The 19,104-nt window shown below is 42.3% G+C and overlaps 1 protein-coding gene across 11 annotated transcripts in view; it reads right to left on the bottom strand.

Annotated features, from left to right (window-relative positions):
- Positions 1 to 18,453, bottom strand: part of LOC100032861 (very-long-chain enoyl-CoA reductase-like) — a 93,524-nt gene extending 75,071 nt beyond the window's left edge. For 4 of the 11 annotated variants that reach the window (XM_056819101.1, XM_056819100.1, XM_056819104.1 and 1 more), the window contains exon 1: positions 16,683 to 17,242. In XM_056819101.1, the coding sequence (XP_056675079.1) occupies positions 16,683 to 16,763 (81 nt within the window). In that variant the 5' untranslated portion in view covers positions 16,764 to 17,242. Of the gene's footprint in view, positions 1 to 16,682; positions 17,398 to 17,807; positions 17,898 to 18,007 lie in introns of those variants that run through there. The other 7 variants (XM_056819099.1, XM_056819106.1, XM_056819105.1 and 4 more) reach the window with 5 other exon arrangements.
- Positions 18,454 to 19,104: the final 651 nt, after the last annotated feature.

Genomic DNA, 19,104 nt, shown 5'->3' with positions numbered 1-19,104 from the left:
AGTATATACCATTGTTATTCCCACTTTCCAAAAAGGAAACAGGCTCTGAGAACTTTTGTCTGGGGTCACACAGGTAATAAGTATTGAACATAGGATTTGAACTCTGATAATAATCAGAAGAGCTAGCTTTTATGGAGAGCTTTAAAATTTGCAAAGCACTTCACATTTGTCATTTGGTCCTTCAAACAATCAAGTGACAGAGATACTATTATGATCTCCATTTTATAGATAAGGAAACTGAGGCTGATAAAGACTAAGTGTCTGAGGTTGGACTTGAACAAGGCTCTTCCTGACTCCAAATCTTATGATCTCTATCCATTGCTCCATCGAGCTGCCAAGGTCTTGCTGATTCCAGTTCCAATATTTACAGGATCAAAGAATTTCAACAGGGTAAGGATCTAGCAATAGAGATAAATAAGCATCCATGGTAGGATTCAAACCCAGATCCTCTGACTGTAGAGTGACTATTCTTTCTACCATTCTATGCTCCCTCCTATTTTTCTCTAATGTAGGCAATGAAGATTGGGACATGCAAAGAAAAAAAAAGGAGGAAGATATAGATCTCAACAGTTCCAAGCCAAGGGATTTGTATTTTATTTTTGAGGCAACAGGGACCCATTGAGGATTTTTTACCTCAGTGAAAGGGTCTGGCTATGACTTTGGTAGCTTTAGGAAATTTGGATTGGCAAAGAAATGAGGAGACCCATCTTCCTTCTCTTGGCATGAGCAAATTCATCTTCAAATTATCCTTAATTCAGTGAAAAACAAGCAGTCTCATCTACCCCATCCATGTCTCCCTTTGTTCCCTTGATACACTAGCCATATAATAAAACAAAACCTTCTTGTTTTGCTCTCTTCCAAGGCCAACAACAGATAAGTAAGTTTCTGCTTTCCTTCAAGGTCAGCTGAAGATACTGACTGCCCTCCATGGTTTTTTTTAATTATTTTTTTGCTTCCTGTACTCAAGATATTGGTAGGAAATTATTTGTATTCTAAGTTCACTTGGCTGAAAGTGGGACACTGTCAATCAACTGCCATCACTGATAATAACAACAGTACAGAATTTCCATATGATCCATCCCCCAAATTATGTGCTATGGCCTCTCTCCCATGACAGCTTTTAAGGCCCTCTGTGATCTGGTTCCAAACCAAAGGGGAAGAACATTCATTTAGGAAGGACCTTGAATTTGGAATCTGAGCATCATGGGAAGGATGGCAAAAGATTTCCAATGCAACTATATCTGAACAACAATCAACTCTACAGCAACTTCCATCCATCCATACTCTTCTAGGAGTATCCCAATGAAGGATTATCATTCCTAGTGTGTTATGATAGAAACAGCAGTGAACTTGGAGTCAGAAACTTGGGCTGAAATCCTGGTTTTGCCAACTATTGTCTGTGCAACTTTGGGGAAGTGGCAACCTCTCCACGGCACAATTTCCTCATCTGTAAAGCGATGGGGTTCAATTAGATGATCTCTACAGTTCCTTCCAACTCTACATCCTGTTAACGAAAAAGCAGAGCCAACATCCTGCCAACAAAGGTCCATGTAGTCAAAGCTCTGGTTTTTCCAATAGTGATGTATGGCTGTAGAAATTGGACTATAAGGAAAGCCTAGCGCCACGGAACTGCCACTTTCAAATTGTGGTGCTGAAGAAGCCCGTTGGACAATGGGGAGATCAAATCGATAATAATTAGTTAAATCAGCCTGGGACGTCACATGCTGAAGCGGAAATCCTTTGGCCACATAATGAGAAGACAGGACTCATTGGGAGAGCCTCTGATGTTGGAGAAGATAAAAGGCAAAAGGAAAAGGTTAGGCAGAGAGTGAGATGGATAGATAGCAAGAGAAACAATGAACATGAACTTGGACAGACATCAAGAGATAGTGGGAGGACAGAAAGTCCTAGAGTAATATGATCCATTAAGTCACAAAGAGTCAGATAAACTGAGTGACTGGGCAATAACAACTTCTTAAAATCTCCCAAGGCAAATCACCCCTCCCCGGAGAGTTCCAATTGTTAGGAAATTGCTATTTACATGAGATGAATGTGTTCCCTGAAACATCCACCCGGTATTCAACAAGGACCCTGCAGGTGAAGAAAATGACGTGTAACAGGAACTGCACACAGGAAGCCCTCCCTGCCCACCTCTAGGTGACCACCTGGGAGTTTTGATGCTTTGAGGACTTGGCATTCTGGGGATGACCAATCTTACCTGCCAACAACAGGCTTTGGGAATGGCAGCAATCTACCCAAACCGCCAGCCCTATTTCAAGTCCAGCTCCCATAGCCATCATCCAGAAAAGGTGGAGAAGAGGTCATCCTCACCAAGAGTCAAACAACTGCCATATAGAGGACAGGAAAAAAATTCTGGGTTTGGCATCAGGGGACCTTGGTTTAAATGCTAGCTTTTTGTGGTGCAACAGATAGAGTGCAGGATCTAGAGCCAGGAAGACTCATCTTTGTGAGTTCAAATCCAGCTTCAGATATTTAACTAGCTGTGTGACCCTGGACAAGTCACTTAACTCCATTATCTCAGTTTCCTCATGTATAAAATAGACTGGAGAAGGAATTGTCAACTCACCCCCCAAGAGGGTCATGACTGAAAAAAACAAGTGATTGAACAACAAAACCTGGGTGACATGTTAGCCTCTCCATTCCCTCGTCTGCCAGATGAAGTTTGGGCTAAATGACCTCTAAGGTTCCTTCCAGCTCTATGATCCTCTGATTTCTGTGAACTCCAGCAGAAGCCTATACAGGAATTGTTTAGAAAAATAAGTAGCGGGTGGTAGATGGTGGAAGGAGATGCGACCCATTTAACAGTCCTGCAAATTGCTTCATGTCCTGGTGTTTGTGACTCAATCTCCCAGCCTCAGTTATAAGTTACTGATTACTTAAGTCTAATCAGTGAGTGCTGTGAGGCTTATGTGCACAACAATATTAATAGCAGCTCTGTTTGTTGGAGCAAAGAGCCGGAAACAAAGGGAATGCCTATCAAATGGAGACTGACTGTACAAATGATGGCATTATGAGTGTCACGGAATATTAATATACCAAAAGAAATGAAAGGGGCCAGTTTCTGAAGGACCCGGGGACACTTCTATGCACTAAGGAAGAACAAAGTAAGCAGATCCAGGAGCACCCTGTACCCAATAACAGCAAAACTAGAACGAAAAACAACTTGAAAAGACCCAAGAACTCTGACGGATGCCCTGACCAGCCATAACTCCAGATGACCAGTGATGAAGTTTACAACCCACTTTCTCACAGAGAGCTGACACACTCAAGGTACAGAAAGGGACATACATTTTTGGATGTGCCATTGCTTGAGTTTGTTTTACTTGACTATGTTTATTTATCACAAGAATTAAAACTCTATCCTCAATGGAGAGGAGAGAAGAAGGAAAAGGAGCCAATGATAGTATTATGAGAAAGGAAGAAAAGAAAGAAAAGATAAGGAAGCATTTTATGAGATACACAGAAAAGAGACATAAGAAGAACAGCTTTGAAGATAGAATTGAATTACTTCTTTTTTTAAGCAAACAGTTTCACGTTATCCTCTTTTTCCATTTTACTTTGTACAGGAAATTTTTCTTTGTTATATTCAGAATTTAATAACAAAATTATAAAAGAATGGGGAGCTTAGTCCTCTCATTAGAAGCCAAGGTCTCCTAGGATCAAATCCAGTCTAGACTATGCCCCTGGGTCCAAAGCAACAGACCTAGAGGTGGTTATTATTGTTAGGGATGCTTATCTTATTTTATTCATTTAAGAGGTCATTACATTATCTTTCTTTTTCTCTATCTCAGCAGTGGTACTTTACTCAGCACCAATGGGGTGGACTCCACTAATTTGGGTGTTTGGCTAAATTTTAGAGCATTTGACATGTGTTCTAAAAGTGTGTTTATTTTTTTTTAATTGAATCCAAATAGATTGGGAACTAAAAAAAAAACAAAAACAAGAACCTTACATTACTGAAAGACTTTTTTGGACATCAGATTTCTAGAACCAGTCTATAAATTTGTAAGTGTGTATTAAATGTGCACTATGTACCAGGCACTGTGTTATGTGCTAGGAATTTAAATGCAAAGAAGAAAATGATCCCTCCTTTTTAGGAGGTAACAGGTAAGTAAAGTTTGAGGCAGTAGAAAGAACATTGGACCTGGGTCAGAGGATCTGGGTTTGAATCCTGACAAGGACTCTGTGATCTTCAGCTAATTACATTACTTTTCTGTTTCCTCATCAGTAAAATGAAGAGGTTGTACTGGACTTCACAAATCCCTTCTAGTTGGAGATCCCTGATTCTACAACCTGAGTTTGCATCTTGATTCTGCTCCTTACTTAGATGGGCCACTTTGGGACATGGGTATCACAACACAATTTTAGATTTAATCTAGATTGTTAACATTTTCCCCATCATTTTCTTTTAACTCTAAACCATCAACAAAATAATAAATTAAGCCCTAGCGTTTGCTGATTTCAAAAATGTAGATGTTCAACACTGAAAATTTAACAATGGACTCTGGAACTATAAGAACTGGTGCCAACACTTGCCTTGGGAAAGTTGTTTAACCACTCTAGACTTCAGTTTTCTCATTTGTAAAATGGAATTGAATTAGATGGTCTCTGAATTCTCTTCCAGATCTAAATCCTATGACTCTGGCTTTCCTTCCTTAGTAACATTATTCCATTTCAACTAAAAAAACACACACACAGAAAGCAAAAACAGTACTTCCTTGCATGTGTTCTATGTGTGTTCTACAGCCCAAATGGACTACCAGTTGTTCCTTGAACTCGAAGTACAATGTACTCACCCCTGGTCATCTGCACACTGGTCTCTCTAGCTCCACTCCTATGTCTGGAGAACATCACTGTCCTCATCACTGGCTTTCAGAATCTCTATCTTCTCCATCTTAGTTCAGATTTCACCTCTTCCTTGAAACCAGCCTTGATTCCACCCCCATTTGGAGTGCTCATTCCCTACTCAAGTTTCTGCATCTCTCCTTGGCACATATCTATTTGTACATATATCGTATCCTCCCCTCCCTCTCGCTCCTCCAGACTGGAAGCTCCTTGAGTGTGTCATTTGTCATCTTTGTATCACCAGCACTTGGCACCATGCCTGGCACATGCTAGGTGCTCTTAATGCTTATTGATTGATTTCTCAGGTTCCTTGAGGGATATCCTGATTGCATTCTTTGATCCACTGACACTAGCCTCCCTTGAACAAGACATTCCAAAACTGGGCTCTAGGCATTCTCTCTGCCACCTCCATTCCAACTACTGACTTCCTTGGCTTCCTTTTAAGTCACCACTAAAATCTCATCTTTTGTTGACAGCCTTCCCCAATCCTGCTTAATTCTAATGCCTTCCATCTATTAATTCGTTCCCATTGATCTCATATATAGCTAGCTTTGTTTGCAGGTTGTCTCCTCCATTAAATTGTTGAGGTTAGACACTGTCTTTTGTCTACTTCTTTATCCCCAGGGCTTAGTCCAGTGACAGATACATAGTAGGTACTTAATAAATGTTTATTGAATGATTAAACGAACTCTTTGGTAGCAGATGGAGAAGAGTGTAACAGGAAAAGTCACCCAGAGAAAAGTAAAGCATTTTCCTTCTCTGCCCCTTAATTTCCCCCTCTATAAAATGGGAGATTTGGAAGAGGTGGCCTTTGAGGTCCCTTCCAATTTAAGATTTACCAAATCCACTAAAGGGTCACCGGGAAGGAGCCATTTTAAAAGCAAATTAGCACCATGTCAGCAAACTTCTCTCTCTTAGGCAGGAACCCATGCCCAGTTGCATTTCAGCCAAGAAGAAAATCTATGTCACTATAGTACTTTAAGGTTTACAACTTTCAAAATCCAATTTTGCCTCCACCAATCCAGCTGTACGAGTTTGGACCCTAGTTTACTGAGGCTGAGGGCATTTTCAGAATAATTTCTGCTCAGTGCCAAGGGATCCATATGAAGGAATCCATTTTCCCTGGAGCTTCTCCCTGTTCTGTTTCCTCTTCCCATGAGGGTCTCTACTGGATACCCAAGGGGGAACTATCACAGAGCAATTATAACCAGGCTCTGAGCAATAAGGGCCACGCCATTCCTGCAGGAAACTGGGATGTCAGGATCAGCATCCAATTTGGGATTAGCCTATTTCCTTTCTAAAATAAAAAAGGCAAAATATGATAATGATGGAGGAGGAGGTGACCCACCTTCCTCAAGACCAATTAATATAATTAACAAGACACTCTATGACCTATTACTGTTATCAAGTGAGAAGCCACTTAGAGTTACAAAATTAATCAAAGACATAAACTAGGTGTGAATAATTCCTAGAGAACTCTATAGAACAAATAAATAAACCAAAGGTGTAAACTGAGGAAGCAAATTCAATTAAACAAACGTTTCTAGTGCTTACCAATGAAGTACCAACTAGAAGCACAGCATTGTGCATATCAGAAATAAGACAACAACTAAGTAATCCTTTATGTTTAAAAGTTAATTAGCTGGGGGCAGCTGGGTAGCTCAGTGGATAGAAAGTCAGGCCTAGAGATGGGAGGTCCTGGGTTCAAATCTGGCCTCAGATACTTTCTAGCTGTGTGACCCTGGGCAAGTCACTTAACCTCCATTTCCTAGCCCTTACCACTCTTCAGCCTTGGGACCAATACTTAGTATTGATTCTAAGATGGAAGGTAAGGGTTTTTAAAAAAAAAGTTAATTAGCTACTACTATATAAGGTGATCCAAAAGTTATAATAAGATCAGTTTTTACACTTTTAAATTACTAAACCTTAAAACCAAACTAAGGGGTGCAGCTAGGTAGCTGGGTGGATTGAGAGCCAAGCCTGGAGATGGGAGATCCTGGCTTCAGATTTAGCCTAAGACACTTCCTAGTGTAAAAATAGACTTGAATCCAGGATTTCAATCCCCAGAAATCCTTGCTCCACTTCCCCAGAATGCCCTCTAATCTCACTGAATTCTCACCTGGGCCTAGAGTGAGATGGGGTATTTAAACCTGGTTGTGAATAGGCTCCGGCTCTTTTTGACTTCCATTTTGGATCAGACGTGTCTCTTTCATGATGTGAGGTTATCTTGTCTAGGCCTCTCTGGCCTAGACATGTGCTTTCTTATTCTGTATTTTCTTTAATCCTTAACCTTTAATAAACCCCATAAAAATATAATACTCCTTGCAGAGAGAAACTAATTTCTACCTGCCTCAGCTTCCCCAAAATAATTTTAATCTTTACACTAGCTATGTGATCCTGGCCAAGTCACTTAACCTCCATTGCCTAGACATTCCCCCTCTTCTGCCTTGGAACCAATATCTAATATTGATTCTAAGATGCAAGGTGAGGGTTCAAAAAAAAAAAGTAAGTTAATGATCACACAGAAAACACTTTGTGGGTAAATAAAGGAGAGCTGTCATTCTCTGGTTGTTGTACAATTAAATCTGATTTTTTTGTGACTCCATTTGGGATTTTCTTGGCAAAGATCCTGGAGTGGTTTGCCATTTCCTTCTCCAGCTCATTTTACAGATGGAGAAACTAAGGGCAAAAAGAGTATGTGACTTGCCCAGACTAGAAGTATCTGAGGCGATCCTTGAATTCAGAAAGATGCCTTTTTGGTTCCAGACCTGATACACTATCCATGGCACCAGATGCTTTCTGGGGCTTAAATAAATTCATAAGTCAGTCAAGTGTTAGAATGCTCTACTCAAGAACCCATAAAGGGACCATTTTGGAGAAGAGGTAGAATCTCTGTCTCCTCCCTTCCCACCCACCTTGACCAGAGGATAACTTGATGAACTTCATAATATCAGGAGATCTGCAAGTACTTTGTCCCCAGAACAGCAGCAGCCGATGGCACCAGCATCCGAAGCCAGAGCCAAGGACAGATAATAATACACGGAGGAAGAGCAGCTTCGGGAGTCTACAAGGGCATTGATCGCTGGAGCCCAGTAGAGAACTTGGACACACAAAGGAGAACTTGATGAGGACTCCAGAAAGGAACAGGACCTCCAGAACCCAAGAGCCATGAGTTACCCCTTCATCACATGGGTTAAGACGGAGCCCACTCTCCCCAGAGCTTGGGCATGTGTGCAGGGAGGATGCATCCCAGATTTTAAGGGAACTGTTTCTGTAACAAATGCTCTCATTTATACCTGCTTAGTAAACATCTTTTTTTAAAAAAGGATGCTACTTGATAATCACTGGGGAGCACCCAGGAGCACTGTGGGCTTAGATGCCACAGTTTCTCAGGGCATCCGGAGGGAAGGAGTGATTAATCACCCTTGGCAGATCCAGCCTCCGGGATGGTGGGGTTGGTGGATACGGTGGGTGAAGGAATAGAGGACAGGCTGTGCTACATTAGATTGAATAGCTATTATAAATGACTTTACTTATTTACAAGGAGCATTTAGAGGTAGGTATCTGTGTACAAAGGGAGGCAGGATGATACCGAATCAATTAGTCAGTTAATGAGTATTTGCAAATGCTCTACATTATGCACAGTGTTGGACACCAGGGTACAAAGGCAAAAATGAATGAGGAATACTTTGGTGGTTACAAAGCCTGATGGACCTACGAAATCTATCCGGGTGAAAACTTCAACATGTGGGCTAGAGAAGCCGCATTTATATTTATTTATATTTATATGTATATATGTATTTATATATGTATGTATATGAGAGAACAATCTAAACTAAAATGTTGATCATACAGTATAAAATAATGAAATTTAGAGCTGGAAGAAGCCTTAGAGATCCTCTCTCCTATAAAATCATAGAAATTTAAAGCTGGACAGAACCTTTGAGATAAATCATCTAGTCCATCTAGTATCATATTTCACAAGCAAATAAACTTGGTCTGGAGAAGTAAGCAAGTTTATCCAAGGCCACACAACCAGTGAATAGCTGAGTGGGTACCAGAACCCAGGTCTCTTTAGCCTTTTTTTTTTTAATAACCCTTACCTTCCATCTTACAATCAATACTAAGTATTGGTCCCAAGGCTGAAGAGTGGTAAGGGCTAGGAAATGGGGGTTAAGTGATTTGCCCAGGGTCACATAGCTAGGAAGTGTCTGAGGCCAGATTTGAACCCAGGACCTTCCATCTCTAGGTCTGGCTCTCAATCCAATGAGCCACTTAGATGCTCTCCCGTGATCTCCTTACTCTTAATCCAATGCATGGCATGAATTGATGTCTCTTAAGCACAGTTCCTGACACATAGTCAGGGCTTAATAAATGTTTGTTGACTACTGACTCCATGGAATTGGGATTCCAGCCATATTCTCTTTTGCCTGGATCACCATGGACACTTTTCCTTGATTCTGACTAGGTAATAATCTTTAGAAAGAAAAAATTAAAAGGTAACCAGGCAGCAACTAGGTGGCTCCATGGATAGAGAGCCAGGCTTGGAGATGGAAGGTCCTAGTTTCAAATCTGGCCTCAGACACTTCCTAGCTATATGACTCTGGGCAAGTCATTTATCGCATTGCCTAGCCCTTACCCCTCTTCTGCCTTGTAACCACTGTATTGATTCTAAGAGATAAGGAAAGGGTTTTTAAAAAAAGGTAGTCTAGTGCATTGTAAAGAGGGATAGTATTGAAATCAGGAGAAACCCCAGTGAAATCCTACTTCCCACATTACTATGAGAATTATAATTAGCAGATGTGGATGGGTTTTGTCTTAGAGTGCTGACATGGTGAGTTGAGGAGGGAGCACAGATATACTTCCTCACTAGGATAACTCTCCCCTCATCTCCCTTCCAGAGATGTGTCTTCCAAAAATATGTCCCTCAACCCCCACTTTTAGGGTGTCTTGGTACCCCTTGCCCAAGATCCGCTTTCTCCCCTAATCAATGCAACATCAAAGACCACAGAGTTCTTCAAGGGACAAGGTGCCCCTACCTCCTCCTAGAGTGACTTACCCTTCAAAGGCTTGTGTGCCCAACTGCCATGTTCTGTTCCATCCCACATTTACCCTAAGAACAGATTTGGCTAGTTGCAGTTTTGCTAGCTGTGTGACCACTGACAAGTCATGACCCTTCCTGAGGTCTCAGTTTCGTCCTTTGGCAAATATGAATAATGATAACCCACAGTACCTACATCACAAGGTTGTTGTGGTGCCCAGACGAGATCATTATGGAAAGAAATTTGTGAGTCTTAAATTGTTACTTGATAATACTAGTACTTTGTGGCATTTTTTTTAAGTTCTGGGAAACCATGAAAAATCAACACTGACTAACTAGCCCTTCTCTCTGTGCCTCTGTTTTGCCATCTGAAAAATGGAAAAGTTAGAGTAGATAATCTCTAAGGTCTATAGGCTAGTCCACTCTGTTCTAATAGGGTTCTTCTTCTGTCTAAAATGGTGTCTTCATGGAACCAATTCATCACATAAATTGGCAAAGGTGTACACATGTGTGTTTAGGTATGTCAACTATAGGTGTTCTTCAGTCACTCTGAGATGAACAGTCATGGTAAGCAGGAACACTACGTGAGCTATGTAGGCTCAGTGATTAAAATAAATGTATTTGTCAATGTTGAGAGCTTATTCCTGAGACTAAAACAGCCACATCTAGTCAGTTTGAATTCTCTGGAGGACTTCTATCTTGCCCCATTTCTGATACATTGCAATTGGGAGTAAATGATGAATGGTTCATTCCCACTCTGACTTCCCAAAGGGTTGCCCTATTCTAAAAACTTGCTTTAACTTCTATCTACCCCTGAAGGAAAAGGACCTCGGGCACCTTGGTGAGTGCCATCTATGTGGTAGGTATCTGGACAAACACTTTGGTGACTGCTGCCATGAGATCAGTGCTGTTTATAATACAAAGAAATTCTCTTTAACAACACTTTCAGGGAAAAAGATGAGCTTTCAGATGGCTATACTCCTGGGGCTAATACTAGAAGCATTTTATGGCAAGTTGGTAATGAAGAAACTGACTGACTGACTTTCTTTTTTTTAAATAATCCTTACTTTCTGACTTTAAATTCAATACTCTTTTGATTCGAAAGCAGAAGACCAGTAATGGCTAGGCAATGGGGGTTAAGTGGCTTGCCCAGGGTCACATAGCTGGGAAGTGCCTAAGGCTAAATTTGAACACAGGACCTCCTATCTCTCTCTGGGCCTGGCTCTTAATACACTGAGCCACTCAGCTGCTCCTACTGACCTCATTTTATGACTACACAAACAGTCCATTCCTGGCCAACTGGTCTACCAGCTAGCTAACTGTGCTTCAAACCTAGAACACCCACCCCTCTACTTTTCACAGGCCTAGCATATACTTCCTCTGTCTCACTGCCTTTCAGAATCTCTATCTATAAAAGCTCAGATGCCACCTTCATCCAATTCCTTTTTCTTTCTTTTTTTCTTTCTCTCTCTCTCTCTCTCTCTCTCTCTCTCTCTCTCTCTCTCTCAAAACCCTTACTGTCTGTCTTGGTGTGAGTTTTAAGACAAAAGAATAGCAATCAGGGTTAAGTGACTTGCTTAGTCACACATTTAGGAAGTATCTGAGACCAGATTTGAACCTAGGTCCTCCCAGTATTCCATATACTATGCTACCTAGCTGCTCCTATGATTTCTTTCTGTCTCCTCTGTTGGTGACTTGGCACAGGCTATCTCTCATATCTGGAATGCACTGCTTTCTGCCTCATAGAATCCCCAGCTCCCTTAGAACATTATCTGAGTGTCACTTTCTACAAGAGACCTTTACTGATTTACTCCAGCTGCTAATGAATTCTTTCACCAAAAAATGACTAGAGTTTTGTTTGCTTAGTATACACTTATGTGTGTACATGTTGTTTTCCTCTATGTTATGTCATCTCCCTAAGGGTGAAGATGACTTTGGTTTTTGTTTTGTATGCCTCAAATTTACTATGATGCCTGGCACACCGTAGTCAATTAATAAGTGTGCTGATGGATTGATTAGAGACATATGATAGAACAAAAAATGACTCATAGGAAGTCAATGTCCAAGATAAGTAAAGAGATTTGAATTCTTTAGCTGCCCTTAATGAATTCAAATCACCTGGTTCACATCAACTGTGTCCTTGGGTATTGAAAGAAATAGAAAATATGATTGTGGAACCATGGAGCAGTATATTTGAAAGACCATGGAGAATGGAAGAAGTATTAAAAGACTAGAAAAGGTCAAATGTCCCAACTTTTGAAGGATATGATAGAATAGAATCAAATAGAATGGAATAGAAGATACTGTGAATTCTAGGTCATTGAGCTGCCTTTAAATACTAGAAAAACTCTATATAAGATCATTGAAAAGATGAAGAGTTAATATTTAGAAAAGGAAGTGGTGATCACAAAGAACATAGCTTCAAGAATCAGTCACACTAAACTAAATGTAATTCCTTTATTAATAAGGGTACTAAACTAATAGGTCAAGGAATTGTGAAGATTAATAATGTCAAACTCAGAAATTGAGATCACTAAAAAATAAATAAGGAATCTTGTGGGGTCCATATGGGTTTTGTTGTTCAGTGGTTTTAATCCTATCCTACTCTTCCTGACCCCATTTGGGGTTTTCTTGGCAAAGATACTGGAGTGGTTTGCCATTTCCTTCTTTAGCTCATTTTATAGATGAGAAAGCTGAGGTAAACAAGGTTAAATCACTTGCCCAGGGTCAGAGCTAGGAAGTATGTGAAGCTAAATTCGAACTCAGGAACATGAGTCTTTCTAACTCCAGGTTTAACACTCTATCTCCTGAGGCACTTAGCTGCCACATTTTACTTAGAAAATCATATATTAACATTACCTACATTTTATTGTATTTTTTATTGATTTTGTTAAACATTTCTCAATTACACTTTAATCTAGGAATATTATGGGCCATGTTTAACACCTCTTGCATAGATAACAGTCTGAGCTTTTAGCAGAGCATTTTATAAAATATTTCATTATTCTTGTGGAAAATATGGAAGGGTGTGGACTCAATAATAATGCAATTAGGTGGATACAGGAATGGTTGAATGACCAAGCTCAAAGAGTTGTCATTAATGATGTCTATTTGGCAGGAAATCTTCTATAGAATGCCCTAAGGATCTGTATTGTACATGGTCCTGTACTACTTAAAAATTTTATCAATGACTTGGATAAAGGCATAGATGTCATATACATCAAATTGGCAGATGATGCAATGTTACTAAGGATGACTAATGCACAGGATGACAGAGTCAAGATCTAAAAGGATTTTGGCAAGTCTATAATACTAGGTTGGATCTAATAAGGTGAAATTTAGTAAGGATAAATGTAAAATCTTATACTTGGGTTCAAAAAGTCAATTACACAAGTACAAAATGAGGAGGGCATACTTAGATTACACTTTGTTGAAAAAATCTGGGGGTTTTAATGGATTGCAAGTTCAATATGAGTCAGCATTATGACATGGCAGCCAAAAAAGATCATCTTGGCTTGCATGAATGGAGGGGTGGCTTCCAGGAATAAGAAAATGATGGTTCCTGTGTACTCTGTCCGGGTCAGACAATAAGTGAATCACTTCAACAAGTCTGTTAAGTCCCTTACCTTGTGCTGAGAATACAAATACTCATAGAAAGAACTATAACCCCTGTCCTTAAGAAGCTTACATCTAATTGGGAAAGACAATAGAAAATAGGAACCTGAAAAGGGATTGGGGGAGAGAGATGAAGGTACTTCAGGACATTGGAGAGAAGGTCTGGAAGCACTGAGTTTAGTACTGGATACCAGTGTACAAACGAAATGAAAGGCAGCCAAAAAGAGAGAAGGACCCTAGCATATGAAGACTAGATGAAGGAACTGGAAATGTTTAGCCTGCATAAAACTCAAAGGACATAGCAACAGTGTTTAAATATTTGAAGGGTTATCAAGTAGAAGCGAAATTAGCTTTCTGCTATTTGACTCCATGGTAGAGAAGTAGGAGTAATGAATAGAAGCTACAAAGAGGCAAACTGCAATTTGATGTCAGGAATTAACCGCTAAAGCCCTGTGAAAGTAAAAATGCACTTCCTCTGGAGATGATTGTCCCTCACTGGCAATCTTCCAGCTCAGGCTAGAGGACCCCTTGTCAGGTCTGTTGTAGTAGGGATTCTTTGCAGAATAAGGGTTGAACTAGATGGCCCCTGTGGTCCCCTCTGATTTCTGTCATTCATACTGATTTCTGTGTAATAAGTAAAGCTCCTTAGGATGTATGTCCCAAAGGTTAAATTATGATTCTTCCTTCTTCTCTCTCTCCTTTTTACTACCAAACCCAAAGCAATCTAAGCTGATTTTTTAAAGTAATTGGATATTATTAGAGGCCAACAAACCTAACCACTACTTAAACTGCTGGATCTGCCCACTAGTGAGTGCTAGTTTTAGCAAGAACAGCTGCTCTAATGTCACATTCACTGGACTGACTGTGATGACTAGAGAGTGAATGGTTGCTTTTGTCTCCTGAATTATTGACTTCAAATATGCTTTTAATGACATAAAATTGCAGTTCAGCCCCCAGAATAAGTACATGTACCATTCAAGTACAAAACAGCCCATAAGAAACACACTGTCTCCAGGTAATTAGTACATTTGCCAAGACTAACACGTGAATTGTCCACAGAATGTAGCCGTCTGAGATTATTGTCCTTTAAAATAAACTGCTGAGTGTCTAATTCTTTGGCTTTGGGGTATAATGTTCATCTGGGTTTCTGAGAGAGAGAGAGTTCCAATTAACAGAGGGATATCATTACCCACCATGCTGTCCCTCCTACCCCATCCCAGGAGTCTGTAGAGATATAGAGATGTAACTAAAGGTCTTGGCAGGTACATAAAGGGGTTACTTCCTTAAATGACTCCCCGTCCCCATTTGATCTCCCCTCATCTATTTTCTCAGCTATTGTGCAAGTTTTCCCTTCTTTCCATCATCATTCTCCTCTGTTCATTTCTGAGAAAAATCTGGCAATAACTGAAATTAAAATTACTCAAAGGCAATTATAAAGCAACTCACCCTGTTCTCCACTGTTATTTGGAGACACTCCCCCCAGCCCCTTTCTCCATGAGTTCACCAAATAAAACCACAGCTAAATAAGGCTAAAGAGAAGTGAATGCATAAGGGAATTAACTAAGTAAAAAATTAAGTAACCACACTGTAATAAAATGAGCTGACATTTATAAAGCAGAATGAGTTTACAAAGTACTCCATATCCATTATCTAATCTAAACTTTATAATAACAACTTTGAGGTATTAGCACCCTTTTACAAATGGGGAAAACTGAGTCTCAAAGAGACTCAGAGAGACACACTATTTTGTGGGATATAAGTGACAAAGCCAAGGCGTCAACTGAAGTCTTAAAGCCCGCTGCACCATCCTTTACTGTCACTTCCTATAACTAGTCAATATTAACACAAAGACCTATTTTGTCATAATAAAATGTATAGGCAAGAATCATCATTTGTCTTTCTCTTTTACCATGTAGTACTCAGCATAATACTGGACCCAGAGTCTTTAGGATGGAGGTTAAGAGCCAACCTATGATTTCATCAAGGTAGAGAAGTTCCATTATGGAAAGTCTCTTCACTAACACAGATTGACATGTTTCTGACTTATAAAGAGTTACCTGAGGGCATGGAGAGGTTTAATGACTCACTTCTGGTCACATAGTCAGTCTATTTCAGAAGAAGCCCATTGTACCTAGCTTTGTACCTAGGTCTTCCTTAATTCAAGTCTTACCTTTTATCCAGAACCTTATACTGCCTCTCAAGCATTCAGCATACACTTAATAAAACTTACTGAAGGTGGTGAGATTTGAAAGATTTTATGTACAAAGAGAGTTTTCCTTCAGTAATGTAAAACGGGTATCCTTCCAAATTCTTTACAGGATCTCATGAGTTTGAAAAGCCAGACTACATCAGAATAACTAGCGTGGCAATTTTCTTCTGGATTCCTCCAGAAGTGTGCTCCTGTTAAAAAACAAAAACAAACCCACAAAAAACTCCAGATGGCTCCTATTCCAAAATGTTTGGATGCTTCCTCCTAAGTAACTTTCCCCCTCCATGATTTGGAATGATTCTTAGTCTGTGCTGTTTGTAAAGAACTATGTTTTCAGGATAGATGATACATGACAATTTATATATAAACAATTCTGTCACCAGATGAAAGAAATCTTTGGCAGCTGGTAAAGTGAGGAGGGGAGATGTCATCACTGCAAAGAAATAGCTCTGGAGTTGAATCCTACCTAAGCTTTGAAGTTTACAGCCCCTTTAGGGGGGCAGTGCGTGCCCAGCAATGACATTTTCAAATCCCTGTTTATATATAAGGCAGGGCATGCTACATTTAGCATGAGCCTTATTCCATGCCCTCTTGCAAGAATTCTGAGAGTTGTTTTGGTGATACACTCCATTGCTGATGACGTCCCAGTCTCCCCTCCTTTCCCTTTGTCTGATCTCTGACAGTAAGCGAAAGGGCAAAAAAGGAGTTAGGAACTCAGAATGCCACCAATTCAGTTGTGCTTTTGACAGCTGGGGGTGAATGGGCACCGTCGTGCACTCAGTGCTCCCCCAAACTTGTCCCCAGGTGAAACCCACCACATCAGGGCGCAGACACACATCAAACACTCCAAAGGGTCGCATTAAGTAGAAACCAGTCTGGCAGGAGGCGGCGGTGGGCAACACCGCTGAGCTCAACTTCACCCTTCCCTTTCTGGACCACTATCACCCCTACCTGGGCGTCCCTCAAGCAGAGGGCGTTTGCCGCTGTCGGGTTTCCCTCCGCCCCAGCCATCCTCTTTGGGGCTTTTCCCATATGGGACCGCTCGATTAACTGCAAGTCTACTGTTCCTTGGAAGAAATGGTAGTTAAGTTGAGAAGTCGCCAGGCTCTCTCTGGCCCCGGCTCCAATGCAGAGGAGCTGAGGAGGGCCACCGTCACCTCGGCTGATGCTCTCAGCCGGAACCTTGGCGTGAAGAGGGCATCCGAGACCCTAGGACGGCGGGCGATGGGTTGGCATAAACCCCCAGGTCGCAGTGGCACGGTGTCCGGCTCCGCTCCAGCCTCTTCTCCCTCCCCAGGACATCCACATCCAGTGTCCCTCCCCAGACAGTCCGCAACTTTGCTCTCTGGTCCCCCGGGGAGCCTCTCCCTGTGCCTGCCTCGGGCTCTGACGCCGCTGCCCAGAGGATGTCCCCGGGCTGGGGGTTCACTGCTGGCCCGAGAGTCGAACCTAGAGTACTGTCAGAAATCTCGGATGCCCGACTGGAAACTTGAAAAAGAGAAGTATCATGCACGCACCCACCTCGAAGAAAGTCACTCTGCTGCTCATCTTGGCTGCCTGCGGCCACTCCGCTCACTGGCTGGGGCTGTGCCCAGCTCTGGCTCCCCAGGCAAGAGCCTAGACGCCACGGCTTCCTTTCCCTCCCTCCTCCCTCCCCCCTCCTCCGCCCCCTCCCCCAGCAGAGCGGCGCTGCACTTAGTTTGGAGCCCCTTACCCCCCTCCCTCCCTTGTCACCTCTCCAGCCTGGGCTCTGGGGCGCTCTGCAGCCAATCAGGAGACAAACCCCTTCCCCTTTCTCCCTCCCTCCTCCTTCCCTTCCCCCCCCCCCCCCACCTCCTCCATCCTCAACAGCCAAGCTAAGCCGGGGGTGGATAGCGGCGCCTGCATCTCTGCTCCCAGCCCGGGCCAGCGGGCGGGGAGAACTGCCCAGCCCCTATCCATCACCAGCACGCCCGCCGGGGCTGCAGCTCCCCGCTAGATCGGGATGCGCTGGGGAGGGAGGGAGGGAGGCGGGGGAGTGGAGATCCAGCCCCAAGCTAGGAAGGGCTGAAGGGAGGGGGTGGCGCGTCCCCTTACGTTTGCATCTATGGCTTGCTGCTCCCTCCTCGGGTGACCAGCGCAGTCCTGGAAAGCAGTTGGTGAGACTTTGGTACCGGCGATGAAGCGCTGGGAAAGGAAAGAAGAGTCACGGAGCAGCAACCCCCCCCCCCCCCCTCGCTCCCTCCCTCCCTTTCTTTCTCCTTCCCTCCCTCCTTCCCTTCTTCTCCCAGGCAAACCTCAGTAACGTCAGTGAGAGCCAAGAGCTGACTGCGCTCCTGCTCCAGCTGGCTGCTGACGACATAGATGTCTATCAGTGGCAAACAGGAGCCCTGTCCTCGTACGCTTCTCGCATCTCTTCAAAGCGTTCCCCAGATTGCTCTTATTGCTCCGTGGCTGGCTCCTTCTTTACTCGGCCCGATTAGGACATAGCTCATAGCCCTTGGGTAGAAGCATGTGCCAGTCAGAACGCTGCCTACCGCTTAAGGGGTAGGGTGATAAAGGAAGGGCGAGGGAGGAGGACAGGGAGCTTTATTTCTTCTTCCCAACTTGGAAATCCTGAAGGTGAAGAAGCTAGAATAGAAACCCTGTGACTTCTCCCAAGGGCACTGTTGTGCCTGGGCCTCACTCTGCCCTCTGCCCAGCTGGACCAGAGAGACCTCAGCCAAATGAAAGTGGCAAGAAAGGGCTAAGGCTAAGGAGGAAAGTTCAGAAAGTAAAGACGCCTCCATCACCAAGGCCCCTCGTTTGGCTTGTTTGTTCCCTGAAGGTCCTTGTAGAGCTGGAAGTAAATGAATTTGAACTTTGCCTAACCCCCAAAAGGGGACCACCCACAACCCTACTCCTTATTGCTTGATGACAGACTGAGGATTGGATAACTTTGTCTTCCAAATGTGAAGAAATGAACATGAAAACAGCTTCCACAATCTGCAGCGACTGCTTTATGGACCATGAGGGGGTGGGCAGCCTGGAAGTTTCATGGATGAGACTTTTGTTATGAACTCCTTTGGCAGCCCGGTGAAGTCTCTGAATATCTTCTTAGAATAATGTGGGTTTTTGTTTTTAATCAGAACGAAATGAAATGCTAGATTTCATGTTAGAAGGGAGTGATAAAAAAAAAAGATGGTATGATCCAGATCAAATGCTAACCATCTCTGGGAGGGGTTGGCGGAAGGGAGGGAGGGAGGGAAACAATCTGGATCTTATAATTTCAGAAAATGTATATTGAAAATTCTTATTATGTTTATTGGGAAAATATAGTATCTTTGAATTTTTAAAAGTTATATTTTTTCCCTACAAAGGTTCACAGACCCTCTGAAATCTGAAGACATGGTAA

Source organism: Monodelphis domestica, chromosome 2, assembly GCF_027887165.1.
Source record: "Monodelphis domestica isolate mMonDom1 chromosome 2, mMonDom1.pri, whole genome shotgun sequence".
NCBI classification, from domain to species: Eukaryota; Metazoa; Chordata; class Mammalia; order Didelphimorphia; family Didelphidae; genus Monodelphis; species Monodelphis domestica.
Note: the sequence above shows the minus strand (reverse complement) of the source record. Positions and strands in the feature narration are given on the sequence as shown.